Source organism: Triplophysa rosa, linkage group LG20, assembly GCF_024868665.1.
Source record: "Triplophysa rosa linkage group LG20, Trosa_1v2, whole genome shotgun sequence".
Taxonomy (NCBI): domain Eukaryota; kingdom Metazoa; phylum Chordata; class Actinopteri; order Cypriniformes; family Nemacheilidae; genus Triplophysa; species Triplophysa rosa.
The window spans coordinates 10,340,927-10,356,525 of NC_079909.1; the positions used below are offsets into that span (position 1 = coordinate 10,340,927).

Sequence of the window (15,599 nt, forward strand, 5' to 3'; positions counted from 1 at the left end):
CATTACACAGAGTTCTCCAATTTTAAAATGAAATTTTGTGACTTTTAGTCCACTTTTTTTCCATCCATTTGTTCACTTTAAATGAACCTCTGTAACTCCTGTAATGTTCATTATCCATTTCTTTTAACTCCCACTTCCACACAGGGAGCAAAATGGATACAGACCAAACCAGGGTGGTGTAATGCGATCAGTTATGGGCAATGCCAATCCTAATGCTCAGATGAGCATGCCTCCTGGTGGGGGTATGGGAGTGGGTAACACAAGGGGCTATGGCATGAACGAGCAAGCTCACATGGGACCCCGAGGCGGCCCTATGTACGGCCCAGGCAACCGCATGAATCAAATTAACCAAATGAATCAGATGAATCAGATGAACATGAATCAGATGAACAGTATGAATCAAATGGGCTCTATGAATCAGATGAACTCCATGGGTCAGATGAATCACATGGGACATCCTGGCATGAATCAGCATCAGCAAGGTCAGTTCCATGGTGGCGGTTATGGCATGGGCATGACCAGTCCTTCCCAAGGGAGCCCTGGTTTGAATCCTCCTCAGCAAAATCTCATGGGGTCTCCACGGATACGAGGGAGTCCCAAAATGGGTGCGAGCCCCTTCTCACCTGGAGGTATGTGTCCCTGTGATACAGTTCAGCAACCCACCCCCCTCCCTTGCATATGTGGCTATTTTTTACATTTATACATTTCATTGGCAATATTGTAGGTGTACCCAAACATGCCAAAGCATTTACATGAAACAAGGGTGGAGTTAAAATAAGGTGATATGATAAAATATTATATAATAAAATGTGTAAATATAACATATAAGTATAAACTACTAAAATATATAAAAATGTACATGTATTAGACTCACTTGTGAAGGGAAAAACACTATTTTATTGTATAAAGTGTATAGATTGGAAATTATTCAATAATAATTATTTCATAAGACTTTCAGCTACCTGTAAATAATGCCATCATTGTTTAATGTATTTTGACATACTCAAATCCATTTTGTAGTTTTTACTAGGACATTAAGGATAATGTAAGCAGAATATTTATTATAGTTTTATTATATTATTTGTTAGAATTATTATAGTTTTTGTCGGTTAATTGTCATTTTATTAGTATTTAGAATTAGCTTTTTTGTATTTTTAGTCTTTATGTTCCTTTTATATAACATTTTAGCAATGTTTTTATGTGCTTTTTATATATTTGTATTGTTTTATTATTATATAAATATTTTTATAAAGAATTATTATACACATTAATATATATTTTTTAATATACATAATATAATGGTAATAATAGTTTTTTATAATTTTTATTGAACTGTGTAAGTTTAATATTCAGTTAATACTTTTAGTGCCTTCACTCAAACTTATTTTAGTTTATTGTTGGGGCAAAATTTTCAATCTCTGTTTACTTTATTTTAAATATTAAATAATATTTAGGCTGATATTTATTTGATTTTCATTCACAGAAATGTTTTAGTAGTTTTAGTTAAGTATAATAACCCTAATGCAGGTTTCATAGTAGTCTGAATGATTTATATGATTTAAATTATATTATCAATATAGTATCATATAGACCATTTCATTGGACGCGTGGGCTGGGACTGCAGTTAACTTCCGGTTTGGCTAGTGTCTAATAATATAACTATATTATTGTATGTTCTTTTTATTAAGTAAGGGGTCCTGTAGTTTGGTCGCATTTAAAGAAACCGTATGGTACATTGACATCTAGCAGTTGAACATAATATAACAGTCTAAATTCTAAATATTGGAGAGGCAAGTTTAGCCAAGTAAAGGTTGTTCTCGGTCTCTTTAGCTTGTTATCAGAACTAATCTACAGGCACTCTATTGTTTGTGAATGTGTACCAGAAATTAAGGGCAGTCCACGAACGTGCGCATGCGCAGTAACGTTTGTTTGTCACTTTGAAACCGTCTATAGTATGTCATATATGATCAAAATATAGTTTTTTCAGTAAATTATTCCTTCACCTTATGTCATAGGTATGCATTCTCCAATGGGCCCTGTCAGTATGGGAGGCACTGGTGGATCTTCTGGTCCCACAGTTGGCAACACTTTCTCGAGCAGCTCACTGAATGCCCTTCAGGCCATTAGTGAAGGTGTGGGTTCATCTCTGCCTTCAGCTCTCAACTCACCTGCCCACAAATCCGACAGCTCTCCCAGCATCAACTCAACCCAGTCCAGTCAGCAAGGCCAGACTGGCAACAACAAACCCGGCAACGGTGACTCCAAGAGCCCATCGAGTTCTCACAGCAGTGGAGTAGATCAACAACAGGCCTCTTCATCTGAGACCACTATGGAGAAGCCAGACAGTCAGTCTAGTAAGGACGCTTCTGCTGGACCTGAAGTCAACAGAAGAGTCCCTGATGGAAAAGGCCACAAGAAGTTACTTCAGTTACTCACCTCCCCAACAGAAGATATTGGACATGCGACAGGTGGACCCGTCCCAGGTCGCGCCTCTACACCAATGAGTCTCGAGTCCAAGGAAACAGGAGGTGGCATGATGAGTCCTTCGTCAACAGGCGTGTCTTCCTCATCCGGTTCATCATCGGGAAATAATGCAAATCAGCAAGGCTCAGGAGGTGTTTCATCGACAGCTTGTCCCAGCGGCTCTCACACCGTACAGGAGAAACACAAGATACTCCACAAGCTCCTTAAAAACGGAAACACGCCAGATGAGGTGGCTCGCATCACAGCCGAGGCCACCGGTAAGGCCTCTCTTGGTGCAGAGCACCCGGGTGCCGAGGCCAGGAGTTTGGAACTCAAACAGGAGCAGCTCAGTCCGAAAGAAGGAAAAAAGCCAAAGGCTCTTCTCCACTACCTCCTCAACAAGGATGACTCCAAAGACCCCAATCCCACAGAGGCCAAGCCAAAGCTGGAGGAGCTGGAGGGGAGAGGGGCCATGGGAGGGCAAGGGTCAGGGGTCACAACCTCGAACTCGAACAACCAGGAGGGCAAAGTCAAGCTCGAGCCACCTGATGAGGTAATTGAGTTGCTTGTTGGGCTGAGATTCACTCAGCTCTAGATTTAACACAATCGAAATTGTAAATCCAGTATTGTTGTATCACAATATTTTGAACAAAACATTTGTTAAAACATCAAGTACGTGCAATCCCTGTGTTCGTACCCATGACTTTGGCGTTGCTAGTGCCATGCTCTAACCACTGAGTCACAGGAAAGCCTGTATTGTTACACATTTACTTTTCAAGATCATATTAGTTGTGTATTTTGGGATTTCATTTTTGGGCAGTATAAAAACTAAAAAGTCATTGCTTTGGCTTATTGTACAAATTTGACATAATTTGAAAGTATTCAAAGTACTAAACTAATCACAATTACTGTATTGTTTTGTTGATGCGCTGCCAAAAATATCTGCCTTGTTTAGAAAGAACAATCTGATGAAAATCCGAGTTTTAACATCAGCCCTTTGTGTTTCCAGCTGGACAGCTTGGAGAGTATTCTTGGAGGCCTGAGGAATTCTGCTTCTGGAATGTTTGCTGATTCTAGAACTGGCGGGTCGGTGGGGGGAAATAAGCAGGGCAATGGACCCAACAGCACTGCACATGGTGAGTCACAACACCTCAAGGGCAAGTCAGGCAGGGGGCTGTGAAAATGTAATGTGAATAGGTGATAGCATGTCAAGTTCAACAGAAAATGTGTTGAGAAAACATTTGAAGGCCGTGTGAATGTTAAAGGTTTAGATCTTTGTCTGTACCCATATATGTATTAATTAGTGTGTTTTTGCAAACTACTGTGTGTTTCAGACCGGGAGGGTGTTGGTATGGCGTCAAGTCAACGTGTGCCCTTCCAGAGGGCAGTGTCTGTCGATGGTAAACCCTTGAGTGGTCCAGGCATGTCGGGTAGAAGGAGCGCCCCCTCATCTCTGGTCAAACAGGAGCACACTGATAACCAGATGGCCATGGGTTAGTTTCTTTCGCTTTGTGTTTGCTCTGTGGAACAGAATTTGGATTAGTTAGACATGTTTATTTTAGAACGTTACTCTTTTCAGTACATACTTTTGGTAGATTTTAACATCCCCAACATGTTGTTCCCAGGAGGTCCAAACAGGCCGATGGGAATGAATCGACCCTCTATGGCAGGTGCAGGCGACTGGGGAATGTCCAGTTCCAGCCCTGTTGGTCATCCTGGTATGGGTCGCCCCGGAATGGATCATAATCCTAAGGGCATGATGGGAGGACCCATTGTTAACAGATCTAATAGCGTTCCAGCAAACAGATCTATACTGCAACAGCAGTTAATGGAGATGGGTAGGTGTTTGTTTAGGATAACACCGTGTCTACACTGGACGCCACCGGCTTGTTCTAATGGAATTTAGAAAATGTAAAATTATAATGGGTTCTAATGCGTTTTTTGTCTTTTGACACGTAGTGCCGCACCGTGTCCAGTTTTTTGACTATCGAATAATTAAAAAATAACTTCAATTCAGCAGGATAAGCAAATTACAACAGATGTCTAAATATCAGATTGTGTGTGATGTTATTTTTGTAGGGCCTTATGAGGTTGGAATGGGTATGACTGCATTCAGAGGACAAGGACCTCCACCACGGTCACCTTCGTGGCCAGACAATGGGATGGGAATGGAAGGAGCACAAAACACAAACAGGTGCGTTAATTGAGCTTGTAATGGCCAGGTTACATCGGATCTGTTTCTTTAGTTAACTTGCCTTTTTTGATGGTGGTAAATGTTAAAGTTGCTGAAAGATATACGTATACTGTATTAATGACATTTTCTTAAAGGAACAGTTCGCCCAAAAATGAATATTCTGTCATTTAGCCACCCTAAAGTTGTTCCAAATCTGTATTAATTTCTTTGAACATAGAGAAAGATATTTAGAAGAATGCTTGTAACCAAACAGTTCTTGGCCACCATTGACTACCATAGTGGGACAAAATTGTTTTGTAAATTCCTTTGTTCTGTTGAACGCAAAAGAAGATATTTTGAAGAATATAGGAAAGCAAATAGTTCTGGGGCACTTTTGACCACCACTGTAATTGTTCCTACTCTGGTGGTCAATTTTGAGGTTTTTCTTTTTGTTCCCCATTGTTTTTTGAACACCTTACCAGATGTAATTTATTTATATTTAAAACTCCATTCTACAAAAAAATCATCCAGTTGATAGTAATTCTTCTCCGATATATAAATGATTTGTAGAAAAACAAGATTTGTGCCAACTCATGTTTTTTTTTCTTTAATGTCTACTACAATGGACACCATGACTGAAGAGTATTCACAATACATGTGAGCAGGCTTTGCGCAGGCTTTGCATTTAAAACACTTAGAACAGCTATAAAGACTGGGAAATAAATGAAAAATCACGCTTTACAAAATTCAATTCAGTCTTTACACAGTTTTGCATTGTTTCAAAGCAGCTTTACCTACATTTAGGCAACAGTTATTGTAGTAAAGAGATAATATGAAAATAACGAAGACACAGAATATATGGTATTGCAATACATGGTATTGTTATACAAAAGCGTGTAATGTTTTCTGTTTGATTATCAGGTTACCCTTTAATAACTCTTTGGATGATCTTCTGGTTCCTCCATCCACCACCGAGGGTCAGAGTGATGAGCGAGCTCTGTTAGACCAGCTGGACTCTCTACTCAACAACACTGATGTCATGGCTCTGGAGGAGATCGATCGTGCCCTTGGCATACCAGATCTCGTCAGCCAGGTAAACAGTCAGTTCAGTTCACAGAGTTCAGTACGCCTTCTGTTCTTGAGAGAGGCCCGCATGCGCTTAAAACTTTAATGTGTAGACTTTTTTTACTGATGCAAGAATCCTGTCGTCCCAATACTCAATTGAAACTAAGGAAGGATTTTTTTTCACTTTAGGGTCATAGAACAGAACAAGCCCCTCCAACAGACCCCTTCCCCTCTCCCTGTCCCGACTCCACTTTGGGAATGGACCCCAAGGGCATGTATGGCCAGGGCTACCCGGGTCCCCCTTCCATGGGGATGCAGGGCAGATATGGTCCTGGTCCCAACTCTGGACCCGGTCCCATGCAGGGGCAATCTGGGCCAGGCTTTAACCCCATGATGAATCAGATGAGCCAGCAGGGTGCTTTTCCTGGAATGGGCGGGATGGGTGGTATGCATCCACGTGCTAACATGATGAGACCTCGGATGATGAATCCAACCAAGCCGCTCCGATTACAGCTTCAACAAAGACTACAAGGACAGCAGGTGAATAGCTTCACTCTATTAACACACGATCAACAATATTTGCCAATCAACCTGAGAAAACTGTAAACATGCGCAAATTTGTTTCCTTTACTGCAGTTTTTGAACCAGAATAGGCAAGGCATGGGCATGGGCATGAGGCCAGATAACAGCCCTGCAGGAAACCCTAGCATGAGACCTAACATGCAGCCAGGCATGGCTGGACAGGTATTTTTAGCTCATTTTAATGCACCACGGTGTATTTTTCCCTATATATAAAGCCTTATGTTCATTGCACCTCTCTCATGTCAACCTTTCTCTATTCTTCAGCCCGGGTTCCTGAATGCTCAGATGATCGCGCAGCGGAACAGAGAAATGCATAATCTATCAGAGGTGCGAAGACATGATTTATGTTGATGTGTCCTGTATATAATATATTTATGTAAAACGTGTTCTGGTATAGTCAGTTCACCTATTATACTATTTGTGAAAGAAGAGATGGCTGGTACATAAAAGCAACTCATAAATCTATAAAAATACAAATGTAATACAAGATTAGCAATAGTATTTAGCGTTTCAACTGTTGGTGGTTCCTCTCCTGCAGATGAGAAGACAAAGGATGATGATGGTGATGCAGCAGCAACAGCAACAACAGCAGCAGGTTGCACCCGGAGGCTTCAGTCCTCCTCCTAATGTTACCGCACCCACAGGAATGGACAATCCCATGGGAGGACCCCCAATGAACCAGTCCAGCCAACAGGCTTTTAACTATGGAGGCAACTATGGTAGGCTGAACTTGTACCCTTTCATTTGTAGAGGTTCATTGTGACACTAAACCAGACTGAATTGTGAAAAGTCCCGAACTAAACTCATGCAGTTGTTTAAGATCAACAGTAGCATTTTGATATTCCCACAGAGCCACCATGGTGACGCTATTAGGAGTAACTAGTTTATGAATGGCTGATATTTGTTTATGTATATGAACTGTGTTAGGAGATAGTATTTAACAATAAAAATATCTGATTCACCTTATGTACCTTAATAAAGCATCTGATTCACCTTAAATAAAGCATGAAATAAAAAGAATCTTGATTAACTCACTTTTATAGTAATTGACACATTTGACACTATTTGCGTACGTTGCAGTCTTGTAATTATTTGTGTTTTTATTGCAGGTATGGGCCAGCAGGGGGACCCTTCATTTGTGGGAACAGGTAGCAGCCCCCCTGACAACATGATGTGTGGTCGTATGGGTGGCCCTCAGAATCCCATGATGCAACAGCACCCTCAGAGCAATCCCATGTACCAATCTGCAGAGATGAAAGGATGGGGACAGGGGCCCATGCCCATGAATAGGTAAGTTATACATGTATGTTTTGACTGGTTGCATGAAAAATAGGTAAAAAAGATGACAAATACAGATACCGGCGTTAGTTATGTCACTCATCATCTTCGCAATACTCGCATCAGCTTGAATTTGCCAGAAAACTACTTGATGTTGCATGAAAACTCATTGGTCAACAGAATTCATTGAACATGTCCATTAAAGTAACAAAACGTTGTCTTTAGTTATTATTCTTTACAAGATATAAAGTAACTCTGCTATTTGTTTCCAGTTCATACTCGCAGCAGCAACAATATCCCCAGCAGGGGGCGCAAGGACAGTACGCGGGCATGATGATGAACGGATCCATGCAAGGGGGTGTGACTGGCAACGGTGCAGGACAGATGCCCCCAATGCAGGGCCAGATGGGCATGAACGGCATGGGCATGGGACGCATGCCAATGGGACCCGACCAGGTACAGAATGTTATCTGAATGAAACTTCACATACTTCATTGCAATATCTAAAATATTTGTATTTTAAGACATTAGATCAACTTCGAAATTGTCTCAGTGGTATATTGTAATGAAGAAAGTGCAGTATTTTATGACTTAATTTTTCCAAATTAAACATCACACCCATTTGTATGTATTGGTGTTGCATATTTTTAAAACGACTTATCTGTGTATTGTACTGTGTATGTACTTATCTACACAACGTGTGTGTTCACAGAAGTACTGCTGAGGCTGTGAGCCGTCTCTATGAAATGGACAAGTTGGAGTCTAACTCGGACTCTGAAATTTTAAGCAACAATCCAATGAGGAAACATCAACGTGAACTTATAAAAGCTGCCTCATAGAGGTAAAAGCACTGGAAGGATCCAGTGTAACTCGACTAGGAGAGAAAAACAATGAAAGGGAAAGAGAGACTCCCGCCTTTATGCCCAGTAGCACGTGCAGCAGGCTCTCTCATGTCTCTGGCTGTACTGCAATACACAACATAACCACCAGGGGGCACAGAGTAAGATTGGTTATGGTACATCTTGACTGTGGGGGAGCACTTTATTTTAAGGCTAGTTTGGAAAAGGATGGTTGCAATATATTTCTTGCTTTTTCTAGCCTTATAGAACGATTATGTGCATATTGTCTATTTTGAATTAGTCTCGGAGAAGTCTCATTTTAAAGAAAACCATGGGAATTGTAAGCAACATCATTTCACATATCAAAGCAATAATCCTCCTAAATGCCACGGCTCAAAGTGGTGTGTCAACAAAAAGCAAATGGTACTGCAGTGTTAGACAGATGTTGGTTTTTTTGTGTGTGTGTGAATAGGATCGAAATTGTAAATACTGTATGCTACAAATGTATCATACATGCTTTTACTACATCTTTTTTTTTGCACAGAGTTTGGACCTCTGTTAGGTCCATATTATCTATATTTTAGGTCAACTGCTCTAGGTTTTACATCTATTTTAACTTGTCAAAGGGAGAAAATATTTTATTTTTATCTTATCCAGCACCGCCTCTTCTTTTCTTTTTTTAACGATGGCCATTATGTTTGTATGGCACTTTTTCTAAATGTTGTTTGCAGTGGAACGCTTTCATGGGTTTCATCTCCACTGGTTTTGTTTTAACAGGAAAAATCAAGTTTTCAGATGATACGCAAGATGATCTTGATGTTGCCCTTTAAGCTAGCTCTTACTAGGGAAATTAACTCACTTACTCACTGTATCGTAACGGTTGGTTCTTCAGAAATCAACCTTTAAGAAACATGCACAATCCAAAGATCTCTTTTTAGTTTCTCAAGTTTGATGACAAAATAGTATCATTTATATATGTTTTTGCGCAAAAGCGCAGAGTAAAAGGTACATATCATATGAACATATTACTACATATTGTGATTTTGTACTATATTCTGTATACATACTAAACCAAGTATACCTGTTTATTTTTGAGGCCAGTTAATATTTTAGCAGTATTGTTGTCGCTTATGGGGGTTCTCTCAATCATGCGGTTTATTCCTTCTTCAAGTTTTGATGGTTACGAATGATCTACAGAACTGCCAAGATCTGCTCTTTAAAGAGATTTGTAACTTTTGAAGAGTTTTTAAACCACTTTTAAGAGTCTCTTGGGTGTACTTTTAAAAGTAAGTTCTGTAAAGACACAGGTGCAAAGGCAGTAACCACACCTTACTGGTTACTGTGATCATTTCGGCACACAGAAATCAATCCTGAAATAAAAGGCTCATCTGTGCATCTATATATTGCAGTAATTTTTGCTCTTTTCATTAGTCTAGTCTTTACCATCAGTGACTTATAACATTGATTCCCAATGAAGGGAAAGACATTGGAATGATATACAATGGTAAGCTAATAAGTCCAAGTCTTTCTATTTCAGGAAAGAAACACTTTCATTTGTGTTCATTTCGCTAGATTACTGTAGATTGTGACAAAAGTATATTTTGAAATTGTAATTCTGGAGCTTTGTGGTTATTCTGGGCTGTTCTCTGAACTGGTTGACTGAGGGATTGTAAACATGGAAGATTTTACAGGATGTAAATTACAATACACTTAATTATTTTGCTTGATGTTGATATTGTTGTAAATAAAAGTTCTATTTAAACGTGACGCGTGTGCGCGTGCGTTTGTGTTTTTCCACAAGAGAAATTGATTATTAAGATGAAAAGATCAATAGATTTGTTATTAATCCCATATGGGGAAATTATTTTTGCATGAGCAGCCAGACATATCACTACAATACCACACAAACATGTAAAATATTTAAAGAGATTGTTCACCCAAAAATGAAAATTCTACCATCATTTGCAGAAAAAAAACAAGACATTTAGAAGAAGGTTGTGAAACCGAACAGCGACAGTATTCACCTGCATTGGTTTTGTGTTTGTACAATAGAAGTGAATAGGCACCGCTGTTCGGTTTCATAACATTTTTCAAAATATCTTGTTTTGTGTTCAGCAGAAGAAAGTCATACAGGTTTGAAATGACAAAGATGTGAGTAACTGATGACAGAATTTTCATTTTTGGGTAAACTATCCCTTTACCAAATTTACACAAAATACCCAGAAAATATAATTTGATTCAAAAACATTACACAAACGTATACAAAAATACACAGGATATACACATTATAGAGTTAAACATGCTAAATTATGCAAAAACGTGTGTGGTAAGGAGTAGGGAATATAACAGATCTGTAGAAAATCAATAGCAAGTCCCAATGAAGATAACAAAACAAACTTATAAAGTTCACTGCGTTTGTGTTGCCACAGCGGGGCGCTACAAGCTAAAATGTGTCATTTCAGAAGAACCCCTTTCTCTTCATCAAATGTAAATGTTTAGTAGCAGCATCACATCACACATGAAACAATACAGTATATCGTTTTTAATACAGTAAAATGTTGTAAAAAAAAAATGGAATAAAAATATATGGAATAAAATCCCAATAGTCTAATATGGTCTTTTTAAATATTTAATAGTAAATAATATTTATTAAATAATAAAGTATGCTAGTAGCATATACGTTTATGTGGGATTTTAAAAATGACAGGACGATTTACTAAAGGTGGAGTTTTTTATTTTCTTGTTAAATTTAGTACACATCTCGCACGTACCTAACATGATTTTAACTACGTTAAATATAGAAACAAAGTGAAGTGGACTGCTTTGTTTTCTATAATTAAAAAATAATAATCTACAGTATTTCCAATTGACATATAAAAGAGCGCGTTACTTTTCCCCTCTCGTTTCCAAAACGATGTTGAGCTTTTGTGACGTTCTAGTGGAAAACTCTGCCTGTAAAAGTTGGCCGGAGTATACGCCGCTATGTTTAAATGCGCAAAGTTCTTATTAAAAGAAGGTCTCGTTGCAGTATGTGGGAAACTATACAGAGGGAGTGAGAGTTCCTTGGCCGTGTTCCCGGCCCATCTGCAGCCCGGGCTTGCGGATTACTGTTTGTTAATGTTTCAATCAGCTGTGTGCCGAGGAATGTGGAGCGATTTAACCTGAACTTCCCCAGGTGTGCGGCGGCGCCGCTCAGTCTGCGCCCTCCCCTGCCCTTGGCACAAAGCGATCACACAAACACAATCACACACACTGGCCGTGCCTCACAACGCGAGGCCTGCAGCTGCGCGCATCGCACCGCAGGGAAATGAGAAAAACATTGCACCAGGGAGACGGAATAAATCTTATAACGAACTGCCTTCTTCTCGGAAAAGACTTAACCCTTCCTCTGCTCGCTATTTTAAAACTGAGATGCATAAAATAAGTGAAATTATAGACTTTTAAAAGATATGAAAAATATCTCTAGCCAAATATAACTTCGTTAAACGAACATAATGAGTGATGAAGTCATTCTTAACCAATTCAATCTGATTTGACTAGTTATAATAGTTAATTGTTTTGTTTAAATTGGTTGTTGTTGCCCGTCTTCCATCCTATAGTAATTGAAATCAACACGGCACACTCCCCAGCCATTTATTTCCCAGATTTATATTGCTTGGTAACGTTATTGCAGTTGTTTTTCCATTATTTTGATACATGTTAATATGAACTGTTTCGAGACAAAGCCGAAGATGTTTATTTTTAACCATTTGAGATGACCTCCAAATGAGTTATTTTCAAACATTTAACAACTTGTTAAGAGTCTTAAGTTTTAAGAATGGCCTCTAACCTTCGGACACAAACTTTAAAAAGTGTCCAACTAGACTTTGATTTACAAATTCAACTTTCACCCCCACCATAAATATCGACGAGCAAGTCGCAAATAGTCTCATTTTCTGGTTTTATTAAAAACACAGATACATTGTAAAAAACACAATAAAGCGTTCACATCATGTGTCATTGTAATATACAATACATTCTTCGCTCAGTAATCTGAGAAAACGACCTTTACAACAAAATATAACATTTCTCTAAAGTTTATGAAAATATTGACAAAAAGAAACAAGGAAATGCATGAACTATAGGTGAATAATCGCCATGGATTCCACAGCTAACACACAACAGTCTATGTATGGGAATATTTCAGAGAGCAGGTCAAAGTTCAGTCTGCATGTCCACGTATTTTGTGACTCTCTACTGAAAGTTTTTTTCCTCTACAACAGAAGAATGGGATTCTCCTAACAGTTCAAGGCGTCACGACGTTGCTGGTCCATCACGTCAGCACACCATGTTCGTTCTCCGGGATGCTTTCTGTCAGTTGATATGAAACCTGGCGCATCAACTTAACGGCACATGATTCGGTCATCCGAGCATCCGTTCTGCAAGGAAAGAAAGAAACACCATGAGTCATTCGAACTCTTTAAACGCTCAACGCTTTATCTAAATAGTCATGGTAGTTCAAAACACGTGTCCTATTCGATATTTACCTCAACTGCGATGCTGGCAAGCTCGGCGTTCAGAGTCGTAAGAGGAGTGCGGGAAGCGGAGTTCTGGTGCTTCTTGCCAGGCTCGTCCAACTCCACCTGCAAGTCCCAGATGTAGTCGATAACGTGCTGTAGGATCTCCACCTTGCTAGCCTTTTTGTTGGTCGGTAGCGTGGGCACCAGCTCTTTCAACTTGCTGTAGCAGCTGTTCATGTCCTGAAGAAACATGGTCATCTGCTCATCCAGGAGCGGGATCTTGCATTTGGAGATGGCCAGGCTCTGGTCGGAGAGACAACGGACGACATCGTCCCCGCCAACGTTGCTCTTCAGCGCGCAGGTAGGTCCCACAACTTTCATTTTGGCTGTGTTTGTCGTAAAAGTGACAACTAAGTCAAAGAAAATACGCGGAGTTGAAGTAATGTGCTCGTACTCCTGTTTTGGTCTCGCCTCGTCGAGTGTGCGATGACAGTTCACCACATGCTCCGGCGCGGAGTTGTTCGGTATTTATAGCATATCAGGGCTTGTGGGCGTGCACCAAACGCTCGTGTTTGCAAGCTCGGACCAATAGGTTAGGATTTCACCACAGTCGTTCCCTGAACCAATAGCAGGAGAGCCCCGGTTATCGCAGTTACAATATGCTTGGGGGATGGTGTTACAAATGGAAACAAATGTGTGTCTTCTGTGGATGATCTGTGGATATCCAGCTTTCCGTGGCCTCAAGACTCCACAGGTGAAGAAGCAGACAACAGGGGTGGGGGTGGTCGAAGATTAACAGGCAACAGTTATTACTTAAATATGAAACAAGCTTTCATCGTTTGTGGGCTGTTTCGAAACAAGACAATTTTAGGGTAAAAAGTGATATAATAATAAATTGCTTAATATTTGTAAAATATGATAAAATCGTGGTGCAACAGGGCATGGACTGAGATTCAATATGTTTCAAGAGACTGTACTTATTATTCAACTGTTAATTTGCAACTATTATTAGTAGTAGGCTATCGTTACATTTCCGTCTGTTGTGTACTATTTTTTGTATGCGCATAAAGAATAAACGATCTGTTACAATAAAGTATCGATATATTATTTGCATTATGCTGAGTTATCCTATTGTACAATCATGACTGGCGAGAATGACTGGCATTGTGGTTATCGTTCTTTTTTTTTCTTTTACTTGTTTATTTTCGAACAATGATTGGCTCATTGTTGACCTCCAAATGCGTTTCCTCGCACAAACTCCCAAATTCCTTCACATGTGCGCGTCGCCTTGAGCGCGCACTCGCAGAACTTTGCATTGCTCTGCTCTGATTCTTCCCCCAGATTGTCCAAACAAACCGAAGCAGACTGCCGGGCGCCAGCGCCGTGACGTCACCCATTCATTCGAGCCTTGACGCCTGTCAGCCTGGCGCCGAGCGGGCGGTCTCCATAGCAACAACAAACAACAGGCTCGCATCCCTCCACTCTCCCCCATTCACCTGCGCGCCGCGGAATCCTGAGAACAAACTGGTCAGCGCTCATTTATCACTTAAAACCTCTGATGCGATTACCGCTCCGCGCACCTGCAAACTGCCATTGTGGACTCTAAAGACGCTTGTAAAGACACAGAAAGCGAAAGACAAAGTGAAAAATAGGCTATTGAGCCGCGGGTTTTTTTTCTAGTAGATTCCAGGGGTCGCGTTATTTTATTTACATTTTTTCTTTAGAAAAAGTTGCCATTGGGTTTAATCGCACTTTTGTTTCCAGATAAAACTTTTTTTAAATATATTTTTCAATCAAACCAGTGTTGTGTTTAATTTAGCATCCAAATAACCACGCAACGTTTGCAATATCGCAATATGCTTAAATAGGCCTACTTTGAAAACTTGCGTACGTGTTTTGTAGCCTACTTATGGCTCGTACGCATATCTATACATCCTGCAGGGGTTAGAGGGACTGGAGCGTTTCTCTCTCGGTCACAGCTGAGCGGGGTTGAGGGGAGGTGGAGGAGGAGCTGAACAATGGGAGTGCAGTATCGGGACTGTGAGAGAGAATCTCGGCTGGAGCCGACGAGTCTGGAGCGCCCCTCCACTCGCTCATCCCGCTTTTGTTCAGCTGCACAAGCTATCAGCACTTCCTACCGACTCCAACAATAAGCCCTCACAGCTGGGCTCTCCAAAGCCTGTTTACTGCACATCAAGGCAAAGAGAGGCAAAAAGTGTAACATCCCCATTGCACATACTACCCACACACCCTTATGAACTTTTGGTAAAAAATAAAACATATCCCTAGTATTTAGAAGAGAGAAAACGTTACCCTTGGCTGAACTGTGATTTATTAATGCTTTATTGTTTGTTGACCTCATGTGCTGGACAGCGACCATTGCTTTAATGTTTAACGGAATCATTCAATAAAACGTGTGCAATTTACATCAAATCAGACTACACTGTTACTATGTAATTCAGAAATCATTTTTTATTGACAATATATTCTATACTTTAATATAGGCCTAAAGGCCGTTTTGAATGCAAGTGATGTCTTGCAAATCAAGCGATGATGCTATCAGTTTTTTTTAAACATGATTTCTGTTTTTAATGGTTTTGGATGTGATGCTTGTCTTCATCTTGTGGCATCTGCATGTATCGTTGGCTTTCCCTTCTCATGGGAAAAGTGCCCTCTGATAATTGTCCTCAAGGGAATCAC

General features: G+C 40.1%; 2 protein-coding genes across 3 annotated transcripts in view; one reads left to right on the forward strand and one right to left on the reverse strand.

Moving 5' to 3' along the window:
* Window positions 1-10,167, forward strand: part of ncoa3 (nuclear receptor coactivator 3) — a 35,365-nt gene extending 25,198 nt beyond the window's left edge. For both annotated transcript variants that reach the window (XM_057361914.1, XM_057361913.1), the window contains 14 exons: window positions 145-629; window positions 2,016-3,016; window positions 3,473-3,599; window positions 3,798-3,956; window positions 4,089-4,301; window positions 4,543-4,657; window positions 5,558-5,729; window positions 5,891-6,241; window positions 6,338-6,445; window positions 6,548-6,610; window positions 6,822-7,002; window positions 7,393-7,573; window positions 7,834-8,017; window positions 8,274-10,167. In XM_057361914.1, the coding sequence (XP_057217897.1) occupies window positions 145-629; window positions 2,016-3,016; window positions 3,473-3,599; window positions 3,798-3,956; window positions 4,089-4,301; window positions 4,543-4,657; window positions 5,558-5,729; window positions 5,891-6,241; window positions 6,338-6,445; window positions 6,548-6,610; window positions 6,822-7,002; window positions 7,393-7,573; window positions 7,834-8,017; window positions 8,274-8,285 (3,352 nt within the window). In that variant the 3' untranslated portion in view covers window positions 8,286-10,167. The remainder of the gene's footprint in view (window positions 1-144; window positions 630-2,015; window positions 3,017-3,472; window positions 3,600-3,797; window positions 3,957-4,088; window positions 4,302-4,542; window positions 4,658-5,557; window positions 5,730-5,890; window positions 6,242-6,337; window positions 6,446-6,547; window positions 6,611-6,821; window positions 7,003-7,392; window positions 7,574-7,833; window positions 8,018-8,273) is intronic.
* A 2,156-nt stretch (window positions 10,168-12,323) lies between these two features.
* Window positions 12,324-13,420, reverse strand: id1 (inhibitor of DNA binding 1, HLH protein). Its single transcript, XM_057362103.1, has 2 exons — window positions 12,927-13,420; window positions 12,324-12,818 (listed from the first exon to the last, which is right to left on the reverse strand). Exons 1-2 carry the CDS (start codon window positions 13,278-13,280, stop codon window positions 12,783-12,785), a joined length of 390 nt encoding a protein of 129 aa, XP_057218086.1. The 5' UTR covers window positions 13,281-13,420; the 3' UTR covers window positions 12,324-12,782.
* Window positions 13,421-15,599: the final 2,179 nt, after the last annotated feature.

What these genes read in the sequence shown, in the direction of transcription:
- id1 (XM_057362103.1), bottom strand. Translation starts at nt 13,280, where the DNA reads ATGAAAGTTGTGGGACCTACCTGCGCGCTGAAGAGCAACGTTGGCGGG. An exon ending in TTGCCAGCATCGCAGTTGAG is followed by an intron (nt 12,819 to 12,926) that starts GTAAATATCGAA and finishes CTTTCCTTGCAG; the next exon opens with AACGGATGCTCGGATGACCG.